The following is a 15,081-nucleotide window of genomic DNA, read 5'->3' on the forward strand; positions in this document are numbered from 1 at the left end:
TTTTTTTTTTTTTACCCCGTTAAGCACTGCATCGTTTTTTTTTTCTTCTTTTCGTAAAGCAAATTCACAGCACACTCATCAACACTTCCAAGAGCAAATTAGAAAAATAAAATCAAAATAAAACAAGATCGGGCGACGCAGTCATCGCCGTGTTTGGACTGGATTTGTTCGGAGACGGCGCCCTTTTTTTTTTTTGTTTCGTTTTCGTTCTAGTTGTTTTTCTTTTTTTTTCCAAGCCTCTCTGGAGAATGCAATCACGTCGTTTCCTCTGTTTCCACTAGCCGTGAAGTTAAGGAGGTGTCAACTAATGTCCACAACACTCAGGTAAAGAAGCTAAAAGCACAAAGAAAGAACAGAAAAGCCTCCCTTGCCTTCTCACCCCGTGTCCCTCCTCTTCAGGCCTGGGGTCCACGTCAGACCCCCTCCATCTCGCCAACCTCTCACACGGAGGGAAACCCACTCTAGCAATAAATACAATGCTAACCTTGAAATCTAACATGGGGTATGTACAAATGCAATTGGTTTTTAGTTCCTTTTCTTTTCTTTCAGTACGGTGTCTTTTCTTCTCTGGTGGTTTACCTCTCTCAGTGATGCCGAACGAAGAGGCCATCGCCCACCTGCACCCGTCAGTGTGACTACCGAGAGACACGGAGTTGACGACAGATAGCTTCTTCGTCAGCAGTCTGACTCAGACTCAGGCAGATTTTTTTTGTTAAATGTGACGCGCACACTCAAACACAAACATATATACACCTCACAGACGTTGTTTCCTTTCTATAACGTAGCTTTGCCAGAGGGGCGATGTCGTCTTCTTCCTGTTTCCGCTGCCTTAATTTAATGTGATTTTTTTTTCAGCTCTGAAGGTGTGCTGTGGCGATGGAATGGGCGGGGCCTGCACTCGGGGTCTGATCGGGGATTCCAGGTGTGCTGATGTGGGCGGGGCCTGCGTGTGGGGGTTTGCAGGGTTGGGGGCAGGGGGAAGGGGTTTTGGGGGCGCGGTTAGAGGCGGGTTCCAGGGGTGGGGCGGTGGCTCATGTCTCCCAGCCCATGCGGTCTGTGCTCTCCAGAGACAGGGACTTGGTCTTGTGCGGGGAGGCGGGGCTCGGGGGGCTGCTCAGGTTGGAGCTGTTGGAGGCCGTCGAGTGCCGGGGGGAGTCCGAGTCCTGCGTGGGCAAAAAAGCAAAAAGAGGCGGTGATGCGGTCACCTGCTTTCAAATCCCCACCTCTGACAACAACTTCCAGGGTCAGCGGCTACTACGTTACAGCTCTGAATGCGAGGTTCACTTTGTCTTTTTCCCCAAAGTAGCAGCATGTATATATCAAACTACAACAGCTATGTCTACATGCACAGCTGTCTAACAGACACCTTGCCGCACTGACTAAGGGTTGCAGCTAAAATCGCAGTGAGTATTACAGCACACGGCTCACTAGTGCCAGCTACAGGAGGGAGGGTTCTGACAGATACCGTGTCATCAACGTCTCTCTCTCTCTCTCTCTCTCTCTCTACATGCAAAACACGAGGAGCGTGGGGCGGGGCAGGACGGGACGGGCTCATTAGCTCTGTCTTTTTCTAGTCTCCGCCTCTCCCAGTCCACCCACCAATCGTCAACCACGTAAAAAGGCCACTGTGGCTCAGCGGAGATGCAGGTCATGCTGGGTAGGGAGCTTTGCCATTCCGGTTTCTCATTGGTGGACAGACAAACTGGTGCAGCGGAGGGGGAGTGGCCTAACACCGTCCCCAGGAAAATGAAATCTAACCAGAACCAAGGTGGCATCACTTTAACCCTTCAGTGGACAGGGCAGATGCGGGGGTGGGGGGTCGTGGGGAAGGTGAGGCGGAGGGAAGATGGCGAAGTGGTGGCGGTGTGTTGTGAGTGTGTTTGTGTGTGTGTGTCTGGCTGACATTACCTTCATTTTACTAAGCAGGGTCCTTAAAGCCCTTTTCAGATCGGGGGTCTTCTCCAATGGCGAAATGGCCTGCCACTGGGGAGGAAAGTTCAGACTCAGCGGCCACGGCGGAGAACGCCAACCACACATGCGAGGGGGAGCAGGGGGGAGGGGCACGGATGTGGGCGAGGCCTGGGGGGGGGCGGGGGACCAACTGCATTCGCTCTGCGGTTCTCTGGCCAGCGCAGTGAGCACTGGACACATGCAGACTCATGGCCAGGGAAGGGTAGGGGGGCGGGAAGTGAAATGGGAGCGCACTGAACACCGTTTTCACCGAGGAGCCGAACACAGCTCACTTTTTGATTCACCACGATTCACCACGCTTCTGTTCCACTCTAACCGTGTGAGGGGCCGCGATTCTAACCAGCTATCAGATTCCCTTCATATGCGATGGTTCGGAGTGGGCGGTTGACCCCGCACAACCACGGTGGTGCTTTAGGGCGGCGGACCCAGGCTAAGACTGCACTGGCTTTTAGCATGAGTCTCGCAAAACGCACGCAATGACATTTCCCCTGAATGCAAACTCTCACGGTAAGCACCATCTGTAGGTCAACATTTCAGACCCGCCAGTACGGTGCACAGGCGTTAGCTAGCACACAATCGACTGAAGAACTCCTCGCTCCTGCTGTTGCCCGATATGCTGAGTCCTTATGGCCGTTCTGTTCAGTTTAATCCAAACATTTCTGTGGTGTAACCCTCACAGACCCGCTCCTGTACAGCTCAGTTAGGCGCTGTGACGATCTGCAGCAGCGTATTAGTAAGCGGTGGTTAGTGGTCATGGCTTCTGAGTCTGCGGGGTTAATGAAATATCAGTAATGCTGGCAGCACAAACCAACCCTCCCCACCCCACTCCCCACCCACCCGAATCCCTCGCTGACCCAGAGGCCTGCTGCCTTCTCACCTCTCTGTCGAACTGCGAGATGGGCGCGTCGCTGCCCCCGTCCATGCCTCCGCCCGACGACAGGGAGCCCTCGGAGGGCGAGGTCATCGCCTGCCGCCTGGACCCGTAGCTGCCGCCAGAGAACTCCCTCCGCAGGGCGCTGCCGTTCTGAGAGGAGGCACCTGAGGGGGGGGGGGGGGGGGGGGGGCGAGCGGGGAAGGCAGCCAGATAACGGTCATCAACTCATGCTCACCTTGTAACATCTACATCTACATTTCCATAGGAAAAGGATTAACTTAAATGAGACGTACTGACTTCGTGTTTAAAAGACTCCAGAACTGGAAACCACAGAATATATGTAATATACTGAAATATATCTGAGAGAGCACACACATTTTAAGATGCTGTCTGCCTACAGACTGTACAAGCACACGCATTACAGAGCTGGATTTGTTACCAGAGGCTTCAGGTTCAAATCCAACCTGAAACACTCTTGTTACACCTGTGATAAAGACTCCAAATTCTATGATAAATACTGAACTGGTTAATCCTAGCATTGTTAGTGGGTTAAAGTAAGACAGCTGACTTGCTGGATTTCATTGCTCCAGGGCCAGGGCCGGTTTTGCCTGGCTCGGCTCACTTTGGCTCGGTTTGCCCTTCGGCCTAGCTCGGCTCAGTTCGGCCCGGTCCGGCCCGGTACTCACGTATGCCCAGCCCGCTGCTGGCGCTCATGGAGCGGCCGGGCTCGCCGCGGGACTTGGTGATGGAGGGGATGCTGACGGACCCGCTGAAGACGGTGCGGCTCTCCTGGGGGCGGATGTTCTGCAGGTTAGATGCCGGTGGCGCGGGGCAGCACCACAAGGGAGGACAACAAAAAAGGGAGGGGCGGGGAGGGGGGGGGGGGGATACAGGGCGACGGCACATTAGTGACTTCACAGGGACGGTGGGCAACACGTCAGGGACTTCAGGAACAACTCAGGGGACAGGCGAGGACAACCAGGAGCAGTGGGGGGGGGGGCACTCACATGTAAATCACAACCCTAACTCTCACACAGAAGCCTCGTCAACCCAAAAACACACGGTAAAGGCAAAGTTCATTCACATGTAAAAGCAATAAGCACAGAAAAAACAAAAACTCTTAACCTTTCTATAATGTCCTCTGAATGGATAAAATGGCCTTGCCTACACTGTAGCTAAGTTCTGGTTTAGGCCTCATCTACTGCTGGAGACCTGTAGAAGTATAGTCACAGCAGTATTTGTAATGGATCTCCACAAAAAGGCTCATCTCTTTGTAAAACCGTCTGAGCCGTCTGAGCTCTCCACAGGCCCTGTTCTGTCACTAAAGCCCGGTGAATGACATCATTCCGTGACATCAGCAGTGCTGCAGTGCCATGTGCCAGCCACCAGGGGGACACACTCATCTGCTCAGCATCAGTTTCAGGCCAGGCTGAACAAACATTCAGCTAGAGAACTCAGCCAGGGGACACAGCTCTTTTTGGGGCACTGTGATAGTGACCATTTCTGCAGTCCCATTCTCAAAAATAAATTTGAAAATGCTAACAGTGTTTCTCAATCCTACTCCTGGAGCCCCCCCAACCCCCCCCGGCCTGCATATCTTCTATCTATCCCTGCTCCAAACACACCTGATTTAGTGTGATTTACATGCTCTTGATTAAATCTGGTGTGCTCAGCTAATCAAAAGTGCCACTGATGAGTTCAGTCGGGTAGGTAGAGCAGGGAAAAATGGAAAATGTGCGGAGCAGGGAGGCCCCAGGAGCAGGATTGAGAATCAGCGTGCTAAACCGATGACACTGACAAAAGGTAGAATGCTGTAAAAGGCTCTACAGGAAGCTGTACGTTAACAAATCAGTTTGCCTGAGGTCTCCTGACTCAGGTTCTAGTATCAGTAGGTTCATAGGTATTATGTATACCAGAACTTACTTTCCCCTTCTTTACTGGATAGGTTTACCACTTAAGGTGAATCAACCAATCACTATTTGCACTTCCCCAACCTGGAACACTACATTCTGTAACACACACAATATTCAGTGTTACATATATACACACCGCTCGTCTGTCTAACAATCTGCAGTAAGAATGCTTAGTATGTTACAATACATTCCAGGTATATCAGACGCCAAGCAGGTTACAGAAAACAAGAGAACCACAAGCTATGTCAAGGGCAAATTGGTTAATGTGACTCACACACACACACACACACACAAACACACACACACACACACACACACACACACACCATCAAAAAGCATTAGGAAGAACACGCAGCGGGCCCAGCGTAGACACAGCTGTTACATAAAGCAGGCACTGCGCAGTCACAGCTGTAACATATGCTAGGCACTGCGCAGTCGCAGCTTTAACATAAAGCAGGCACTGCGCAGTCGCAGCTTTAACATAAAGCAGGCACTGCGCAGTCGCAGCTTTAACATAAAGCAGGCACTGCGCAGTCGCAGCTTTAACATAAAGCAGGCACTGCGCAGTCGCAGCTTTAACATAAAGCAGGCACTGCGCAGTCGCAGCTTTAACATAAAGCAGGCACTGTGCAGTCACAGCTGCAATATAAGGCAGGCACTGTGCAGTCGCAGCTGTGTCATTGGGCAGGCACTGCGCAGTCGCAGCTGTGTCATTGGGCAGGCACTGCGCAGTCGCAGCTGTGTCATTGGGCAGGCACTGCGCAGTCGCAGCTGTGTCATTGGGCAGGCACTGCGGAGTCACAGCTGTGTCATTGGGCAGGCACTGCGGAGTCACAGTTGTTATGTAAGGCAGGCACGGCGCAGTCACAAATGTAACATCAGACAGGCACTGTGCAGTGTAACATCAGACAGGCACTGTGCAGTGTAACATCAGACAGGCACTGTGCAGCCGCAGCTGAAACATCAGACAGGTCCTGCGCAGTCACAGTTGTTATATAAGGCAGACGCAACGTAGTAGTAGCTGTAATACAAGGCAGAAGCTGCACAGCCGCAGCTGAAACACATTGCAGGCCCTGCGCAGTCGCAGCTGGATAACACACGGCAGGCCCTGCGCAGTCGCAGACGCAGACGCGGTGGAGGCACACAGCAAGCCGTACCCGAGAGCAGACGGAGGCCGGCGTCCCGGGGACAGAGCGCAGGGATGGAGAGTAGGAGGAAAGGGGGGCGGAGTCTTGGGAGAGGAAGTTTTCGGCGGAGTGGACAGTCATGTGATAGACGTGCTCAAAGCTGGTGGGGGTGGAGATGAGGCGCAGGTGGGGGGAGGGGCAGGAGGTGACGGGAGATCCTGGCTACGCCCACGAGAGGGGGAGGGACCAGGGAGGAGAAAAAAATCAGCAGACAGAGAGAGAGAGAGAGGGAGAGAGGGAGGGAGGGGGAGAGAGGGAGGGAAGGGGAGAGAGAGACAGAGGGAGGGAGGGGGAGAGACAGAGGAAGGGGGGAGAGAGGGGGAGGGAGAGTAAAGGAGAGTGAAAGAGGGAGGGAGAGTGAGGGAAAGAGACAGAGGGAGTGAAAGGGAGAGAGAGGGAGGGGGAGAGAGAAAGAGGGACAGTGAGGGAGAGACCAAGGGGGAGGGAGAAGAGTGCAGGGACAGCTAAGGAGGGTCTGAATGAATGGTGAAAAATGTATTCATAAACAAGAACTAAACCAGAAAAATTCAACCCTGCGGGAATTTCAGTATTAGTCATGCAGAAATCTTTTAACTGTTACACTAAGACCATTAAAATGAAAAATTGATATTCCTGACAAGCCTGAAGTAGTCAGCCTGAAGAGAGGCATGCAGGCATGGGTTATGCAGGGGAGTCTGCTGGTTTTATAAAATCAAAAGCAATGAACTCGTGAACCTCCAATCAATTAAGACACTCATTACTACCAAATTAGTGTTTAAGTTTAAGTACATCGCAAAACACCATAAAAGAACAAGAAATGAGGAAAAACCTTTCCGTAAGAAAGGAGAGTGGAGGAGAGAGTGGAGGATGGTGAGGGCAGTGGGGAGATGCCAGGGCAGATGCCAGGCGGGCACCCTTACCATGGGCAGGTCCTTCAGGATCTGGATGCCATCTCCCGGCCCCATGTGCACCACGTGGTTGAAGTTGGTGGGGTTGGAGATCAGCTTGTTCCTCATCTCAGGGTCTCTCAGCATTTCTCTGTAAATGAGCCAGGTTTTGTGTTAATGCTATGATGGTGTATCAGTATGTGCTGTGACAGTATATCAGTACGTGCTATGACGGTATATCAGTATGTGCTATGACGGTGTATCAGTATGTGCTGTGACAGTATATCAGTACGTGCTATGACGGTGTATCAGTATGTGCTGTGACGGTGTATCAGTATGTGCTGTGACAGTATATCAGTGCGTGCTATGACGGTGTATCAGTATGTGCTGTGACAGTATATCAGTGCGTGCTGTGACGGTGTATCAGTATGTGCTGTGACAGTATATCAGTACGTGCTATGACGGTGTATCAGTATGTGCTGTGACGGTGTATCAGTATGTGCTGTGACAGTATATCAGTACGTGCTATGACGGTGTATCAGTATGTGCTGTGACGGTGTATCAGTATGTGCTATGACGGTGTATCAGTATGTGCTGTGACAGTATATCAGTACGTGCTATGACGGTGTATCAGTATGTGCTGTGACGGTGTATCAGTATGTGCTGTGACAGTATATCAGTACGTGCTATGACGGTGTATCAGTATGTGCTGTGACGGTGTATCAGTATGTGCTATGACGGTGTATCAGTATGTGCTGTGACAGTATATCAGTACGTGCTGTGACGGTGTATCAGTATGTGCTGTGACAGTGTGCTGACGTGTTTCAGAGAGCCGTGGTGAGGGTGTGTGGGGGCGGACCTCCTCTGCTGCATCCTCTCCTCCTCCGGCACGCGGAAGGAGAAGCGCCTCTTGTTGTTGATGTTGCGCACCATCTGCTTCCGGCTGTTATCCGACGTTTCAGGAACCACCAGCTCGTCTCCCTCTGCATCGCCAATGGTGATACCGTCATCATCATCACCATTCTCATCATCCTCAACCATCACAATCATTACCACCACCACCAATCTCATCATTACCCTCACCACAATCACAGCTACATCACCACAACTATCACCCTCATCGTTATCCACCTCCTCTTCCTCCTCCTCATCATCATCATCATCATCATCATCATCAATTACAGTAACATTTGGCTCTGCAGCTAGTGGAAGCTCTGCAGCTGGACTGCTGACAAACCTGGCTTTTCATGAGTGGAACAACCTCAACGTTCACAATAACTGCTTTACTGTGGACAGTTCACTAAGCCTATAAAATAACTGACTAAAACAGAGGCTGCTGGTTTGGGACAGACTGATTCTTTACACATCCCTGCACTGATAATGACCTCGCTGGCTTGCCGTACCTGCCATCTTGTTCTTGAAATAAATGAGCCGGACGGTCTCCAGGCCCAGGAGGTTGAGGGAGCCGTCTGTGTTTAGGGGCCGGACCTGAAGAGGACGGGCGGGGTTAAGTGCTGAACACAACACGCTGTGTACAACAATACATACTACACTGCATTCTGTAATACACAACACACTGTTCTACCATACAAACCACATTGTGGTCTATGATACACGCTGCTCAGATTAACTCGTGTATAGCAGTATGCCCATGCATGGTTTCTGCCATTGCCCGTCATTGCTTTAGCGGTACCTTTTTCAGGGGGATGGTCTGAATCCACTCCATGGTGTTGACGTCAAACACGTCCACGGCGTTCTCGCTGTACACCGACAGGTAGGGGGCGTTGTAGCCTGGGGGAGGGGGGACAAACGTCACACATTGTCCTAACTCGGATTTAAATACGCTGCTTTTGAAATTACTAGCATCTTAAACACTATTGTAAAAACCACGGACCTACCATAAATAACAATAAAAAGAACTGTTCATCAAAATATCAGATCAATCGAGTAACTCAGTTTCCACATCTAACCTTTGTCTGCACGTTTTACTTAAGTACAGAGCTGGAACAATCCTAATTTAAGCATTTTAAAGGAAACAGCAGTATTCATAATATAGCAGTAGGAGCCACTCAAAGCAGAGGAGAGGCAGAAGCTTGTATGCCACATTCTGAGGCCTCTGGCATCTTTAATCGCTGGAGTGAAATTGCAACGCTTGTCATCCAAAGCAAATAACACACAGTCGTGTCTCCCGTTGCCGTTTCTTCTGAAGGATGATTTAAATGTATTTTTACACTGTAAAACTACACTGCGGTCTCTGAGCGTTCGACTCGCACGCCGCACCGCACAATTTACAGCTGCGCCCGTGAGCTGCACAGCCAAACGAGGTGAAGGGAACTGTAAAACAGCTCGGTTCTGCTGGGCTCTGATTTACATGGAGAGATTTACTGCAGACCTTCGGCGCTGTTATTGCTGTCGTTTTGTCCAACATTACCACGCCTTAACTGTGTCCAATTTGTCCGCAGTTTGCTGAAGGTAAATCTACCACCATGGAAAGAACGCAACTTTCAAACACAACTCAAAGCTAAAATGAGGTGTAGACAGGGGTAGCAGTGTAGCGTAGTGGGGGCAGCAGTGTAGCATAGCGGTAAGGAGCAGGGCTCGTAACCGAAAGGTTGCCGGTTCGATTTCCTGCAAGGGCGCCGCTGCCGTACCCTTGGGCAAGGTATTTTAACCCAGAATTGCCTCAGTAGATATCCAGCTGTATAAATGGATAACATGTAAAGAAACTGTAATCACTCTGGATAAGAGCGTCTGCTAAATGGCAATATTGTAATGTAATTTACTGTAACGTTGACAGATTCTGCCCTGAGCACTGACTCTAGACCAGTGCAAATTTTTCCCGTAATGGCTGGGGCTGAGGGCTAGGGAAAGGCGAGCTGACCCGGGATCAGCCTGGGGGGCGGGGGGACACTCACAGCAGGCGCTGGGCACGGCGGGCCACATGAGCTCCTGCTGGCGGGAGCGGCGGCCCTGGCAGTCGACGTAGACGCCCAGGCAGCTGAAGCAGAGCAGGAACTCCTTGCTGGAGATCTCCACGGCGCAGATGGCGTCCAGGCCCTGCTGGCCGATGAAGGCCAGCGTGTGGTCCTCCGGGTGCAGCAGGCTGACGGGCGGCGCCTCGCCGTGCAGGCTGTAGCGCGCGAAGCCCGCCTGGTAGCCCACGCACAGCCGCTCGCTCAGCAGCGCCATCCACTGGACGGCGCCGGGCACCTGGATCTCGCGCAGCTTGCGGTGGCGCGCCTTGCTCTTGTTGAGCTCGTAGCAGATGACCTGCCGCTTCATGGCCACGCACAGGCAGGTGAGGGCGCCGTGCCGCACGGGCCCCGACGCCAGCGCCTGGCAGCCCTTGGTCTCCGCCAGCTTGTAGAAGTCCGTCTCGCGCCCGTCCAGCGCCGTCATGGGGAAGAGGCGCACGTGGCGGTTGCGGCCGGAGATGACGGCCAGCAGCTGCTCGGAGGCGATCAGGTCGATGTGGTGGACCTTCTTGTTGTCCCCGACCCGGATGATTTCTGCAGGGGACGGGAGGTGGGGGGAAAGAGGATGGGACAGTTTATTAACACAGAGACACATCCACAGGCAGTTAGAATGACAGAGATCCATACACCACATGTAGGCACAGCACCAGCCAAAGGTTTGGACACACCTGACTAAGGATAATGTGAAACATGCATTCAAAGACATTTTGATCTACAGACTTAAATGAAAATTGAAACTGAATTTTTTTTGTAAGACAAATATAAATAGTGAAGTTGCTAGCTATGTTCGAACTTTTTTCAAAAAGCAATTATTTTTAAAAATATTTTTTGGCTAGTTTGAAAAATCTAAAATATAAGATAGTTTTGATTTGTTTATAACACTTTTTTTGGTTACTGCATAATTCTATTCGTCTTTACTATTATTCTAAAATGAGGAAAAGAGTGAAAATAAAGGAAAACCCTTCTGTAAGTAGGCGTGTTCAACCTTTAGACTGGTCCTGTATGTGGAGCCAACACACATCATACCCTCAAATACAGTAACTCTCTACTCCCATTCAGCAGGGTTGACACATAAAAAACTGTTTTTCAGTCTTACCATCTTTGGTAACATGGATGACGTACAGTCCCTCCTCGTTGCCCAGGGCAACACGCTCGTGATCTATGGAGGATAAAAACACAGTTCAGACTCAAGAGACTTGAATAAAAAGAATACAATCATCTGGGAACCATTAAAGAGCCAGGTTAGAGGAGGGGTATGATACATGTGTTCTCTGGGAGATGGGGCACCTATGAGCGTATCAGACCTAGTGGTCTTTAGCATAAATTCTGTGGGGGATGAGGTACCTGTGATAGCACTGAACTATGAGGTCTTGAGCATATGTCTGTTGGAAGAAAGTGGTACCTACGATATTACCACCTAGTGGTCTTTTTTGTTTCATTTTTGTGGGGGAAAAAGGTACCTATGATAGCCATGACAGCGGCGGACTGCATGGTCTTTATACTATATATTGTGGGAGAGAGGGTACCTATAACAGTGACAGACTGAGTGGTCTTTAGTACATGTTTTGGGAAAGAGGGGCGGTACCTATGATAGCGGCGGACTGCGTGGTCTTGATGAGGGGCAGGGTGCTGTCGTAGGCCTCTTTGGGCACGTAGACGAAGCGCTCTTTCAGCTTGTTCTTCTTCAGAATGCGGTGCAGCTCGTTCAGCAGCCCCACCCACTTGTTCCTCTCCTGGTCGCTGTCGGCTAGGATCAGGATGGAGCACTTGTTGCTGCTGGAGGGCGAGAGCTGGGAGGCGGTCACCTGCGGAGGGATACGGGGGCGTGGCGCGGTCAGCGGTGGTCCAAACGAAGGCGTTCGCCGTCAGTCAGCTGCCGAGCTGTCAGGATGCCGAGGATGCAGCCGGGCCCCGCGCTAATCAATTACCCGCCGCGCCGGCCGCCGCCGGTGTCATCCGAGGCAAAGCCCGGGGACGGAGCTGTCACGGCGCCAGAGGGACATTTCTGGCAGCGCTCGCATTCCGCTGACGTCAACGTGCTCGCGGAGAACAAAGAGGCGGCCGCGCATGTGCCTGAGTGCTGAGGCGGGCAGGAAACGCGGGTAACAATGCAACGGCCACCGCGGGACAAACTCGCCGAGGCGCAGAGGGGCCAAACGTGCCGGGATGTCCGAAAATGCAGGACACGTAATACGCAGCTCCATTCTAGTGGAAACCTCAGTAAAATAGCCCAGTCTCTGTCGAGTATATAATATTCATGCTGGGTTCATTTCATATGAGTACAAATGTTTCCTTTCAACACAGCTGATTTCCTGGGGCTGCTTTAAGCCTGTTTGGCCATAACACACAAGAGGTCGACTTGAGCACATTAAAAACCGATAAAGGAAAAGGGAAAAAGAGCTGACAAACTAGAACACACTGCATTTGGCCATCCAGCATGTGCTCTTCCATTTTCACCTCAGTGTCCTTTCACACAGACACGCAAGTACTCTGCTGTATAACCTACATCACTGAATATACCCTCCCGTTCTGAGGACCCCCCCAAAAACACTGTTCACCTAGCCGAGGCCACCTGAGGGGGGTAACAAGGTCACAAATGTTATGTGACTTGTGTACATTAATTACTCTCCCGCAAGGGTGCCACTTTTGGCTAAGAATGCCTGTCTGTAACAGAGGAGCGCAGTAGCGTGGATTCACCACAATAGAATGAGGCTGATTTAACAGAGCAAGGATCAGCAATGTATGAAATTTTATAGTGTTTTTCCCCCCATCATAAAAGATAAAAGACACAATCGCAGGTGACCTTTAACAGAACTGCTGACTCACATTATGTAGTAACTATTAATCTGAAATTACTTTTAATTGTACAAATAATTTACAGTCTTTGGCCAGACAGTGGAAACAAGAGGGCCAGACTGATGGGGGTGAAAAAGACAGGGAGATACACTAATGTGTTAAACTCCGCTACTTACAGGTTGTTTGCCAGTGACTGCCCATGTACTCCAATGACCTACACAGTCAATGCTGGAAAACCTGGGTTCCAGACAAAGGCAGTAGAGGAGACTTATCTGCTCTCTCAGTCCCTCTGATACAGAATCCCACCCCCCGTCCCTGTGCTCCCCGTCCCCCACTCACTCTGAAGATGCAGGGTATGTCCTTCCGGCTGGCGTGGATGACGTCTGAGGCCAGAACCGAGCTGACAGAGAACTCCTCGTCCCTGCAAGGCGAGAGGGAGGGGTGGGTGAGGCCCGGTTCTAGAAGAAGGGCCAACCCATTCAGGGCACAAGGAGAAATGACCCTCTGCACTGTCCACCGCACAGACAGACAGACAGACAGACGGGCTGGCGGATGGGCGGACGGGCGCGGCTCACCTCATGTCGATGACCTGGCTGACCACCACGCTGGGCTGGGAGGCCTTGCCCTCGGCCAGGTCGTACAGGAAGAGCTTGAAGTCGCACACCACCGCGAGGGCTCTCTGCCAGCCCTTCTTAACCCCCGCAGGCTTGGGCACCTGGGAGAGAGAGAGAGAGGCACAGAGCAGGTCAGGCAGGGACCGGGAATGCCAACACTGGAACACACTTTCCTTTCAGCTAAAACCTGACGCATCTGCGTGCGCAAATTTCATGAACTGTAAAACCCAGGCATTTCATTCTAAATCGTACATGCACACAAATTTCATTCAATGTGCATATATGAATTTCAGTCTAAACTGAGAAACACAAACTCTGGTTCTGAATCACATTACACTAATTCCACTCTAAATGGTACGTGCACGCTTATTCCTGTCGAGTGTGTGATTCAACGAATAAATTTACAGATATTGACAATGTTAGGTTGTGATATTAGTAATTATAAACATTACCACAAAAAACCATACTTATACTGAGAAAATGATTATAATTTGAACAATGGAGACACGTGGGCTGTGGCTGAATTAATTTTCACATGGTAATATTTCTCTCTTTGTCTTCAAAATGCTGCAAACGGTTTATAAATGTCAATAAACATGCACTCCGCTAATCTGCAGCGTTAGCTAAATAAATGAAGTACTGTATCAGAAACTGTCTAGAAAATTAGTCACAAACATATTGGTTGAATTATTAATGGTTCCTCTGAGCAGAGAACACAATGTCTGAAAATATTTGACCGCACTCCACAATGTGTGGGGGACCTGCTCCGGTCTACTGGGGGTAAGTGAAAAATGCATTAGACTGTTGCTAAATGGGATTTATGACTGGTGGGATTTAGAACCAGTTCCACAAATACCTAATAAATACTGTTTTTGTCTGTATGAACAAAAAAAATTCTACAATCTGTGCAGGCAAAAAAAACACTAAAGCTATGCAGAAGTGATAAATGATGTCCCGGTTGAGCTGGCTATTGATTTAAATTACACAACAATGAGCCGAGACAGAAAAAAAATCCCTATAGACCCTCCAGGACTGGCACTGAACTTCTCACTCGGTGTAGAGGGAGGGACCGCTGACCGACCGCATATTCCACAAATTAAACCTACTGTACAACGCTGACACTACCTGCAAACTGGACCAGAATGATACCTCCGCGGAAGCATAACTACCCTGCGTATAGGAAGACCTGAAAAAAAGGCACAAACTGCTGACAGAAGATGAGGCTTTGTGTATCCCATAATGGATGTAACCAATCAAAAATACTTTGCTCCGCACAGAAAAACAGTCAGATTGGTTAAAATGACTGACTGAGTGCATCAAGCAGCTCCAAACATTGTTGGGTGTATGAGGCTTTGCTGTGTAACTGTAAGCAGTAATCTTTCTCCATCCAGAAAACGTGTCTCCATCCACACTATGACATCACACATGGCAGGAGGGCCTTGCAGGACGAAACTGCAGCCGAGGGGTTAGGTCTGTGGTGAGGTGACACCGTGACAGCTGTGATGGGGCAGCGTGTGACCCTCCTTACCCGGACGTGGCCCTCGTAGGCCGTGCCGATGCCCTTCTGCGGGTCGATGCCCAGGGGGCCCTTGGTCTGGTCTGGGGGGATGGGGCAGACCGCCGGCGCCTTGTCCGCGCACGTCACGTGACAGGAGAAGTTGCAGACTGCAAAGAGAGAGAAAAAAAACGTGGCGTGAAACGGAGGGACGAGTCCAGTAATAGCTTAGCTATCGTCTGCAAAGCACAAAATGAGGCTGTAATTACAGGATTACAAAGATGCCTACACTTCAGTAAGGATTAAAGGCTGAATAACGGACACCTTCCCCTCTTCCTCCCCACCCCTTCTCCCTCTACCCCATCCTCCCCTGCTCCCTCCTCCTCTCCG

At 50.6% G+C, this 15,081-nt stretch overlaps 1 protein-coding gene across 1 annotated transcript in view; it reads right to left on the bottom strand.

Annotated features, from left to right (window-relative positions):
• Positions 1 to 15,081, bottom strand: part of cdc42bpaa (CDC42 binding protein kinase alpha (DMPK-like) a) — a 100,503-nt gene continuing 85,422 nt past the window's right edge. Inside the window, exons 26-40 of the mRNA XM_036549281.1 lie at positions 14,725 to 14,861; positions 13,158 to 13,297; positions 12,922 to 13,003; positions 11,372 to 11,591; positions 10,883 to 10,945; positions 9,727 to 10,320; positions 8,505 to 8,602; positions 8,215 to 8,299; positions 7,671 to 7,794; positions 6,845 to 6,962; positions 5,916 to 6,107; positions 3,532 to 3,649; positions 2,849 to 3,009; positions 1,909 to 1,983; positions 1 to 1,163 (exon numbers count right to left, since the gene is read on the bottom strand). Coding sequence (XP_036405174.1) covers positions 1,032 to 1,163; positions 1,909 to 1,983; positions 2,849 to 3,009; positions 3,532 to 3,649; positions 5,916 to 6,107; positions 6,845 to 6,962; positions 7,671 to 7,794; positions 8,215 to 8,299; positions 8,505 to 8,602; positions 9,727 to 10,320; positions 10,883 to 10,945; positions 11,372 to 11,591; positions 12,922 to 13,003; positions 13,158 to 13,297; positions 14,725 to 14,861 — 2,339 coding nt within the window. The 3' untranslated portion in view covers positions 1 to 1,031. The remainder of the gene's footprint in view (positions 1,164 to 1,908; positions 1,984 to 2,848; positions 3,010 to 3,531; positions 3,650 to 5,915; positions 6,108 to 6,844; positions 6,963 to 7,670; positions 7,795 to 8,214; positions 8,300 to 8,504; positions 8,603 to 9,726; positions 10,321 to 10,882; positions 10,946 to 11,371; positions 11,592 to 12,921; positions 13,004 to 13,157; positions 13,298 to 14,724; positions 14,862 to 15,081) is intronic.

This window comes from Megalops cyprinoides, chromosome 17 (assembly GCF_013368585.1).
Source record: "Megalops cyprinoides isolate fMegCyp1 chromosome 17, fMegCyp1.pri, whole genome shotgun sequence".
In the NCBI taxonomy this organism is placed as follows: domain Eukaryota; kingdom Metazoa; phylum Chordata; class Actinopteri; order Elopiformes; family Megalopidae; genus Megalops; species Megalops cyprinoides.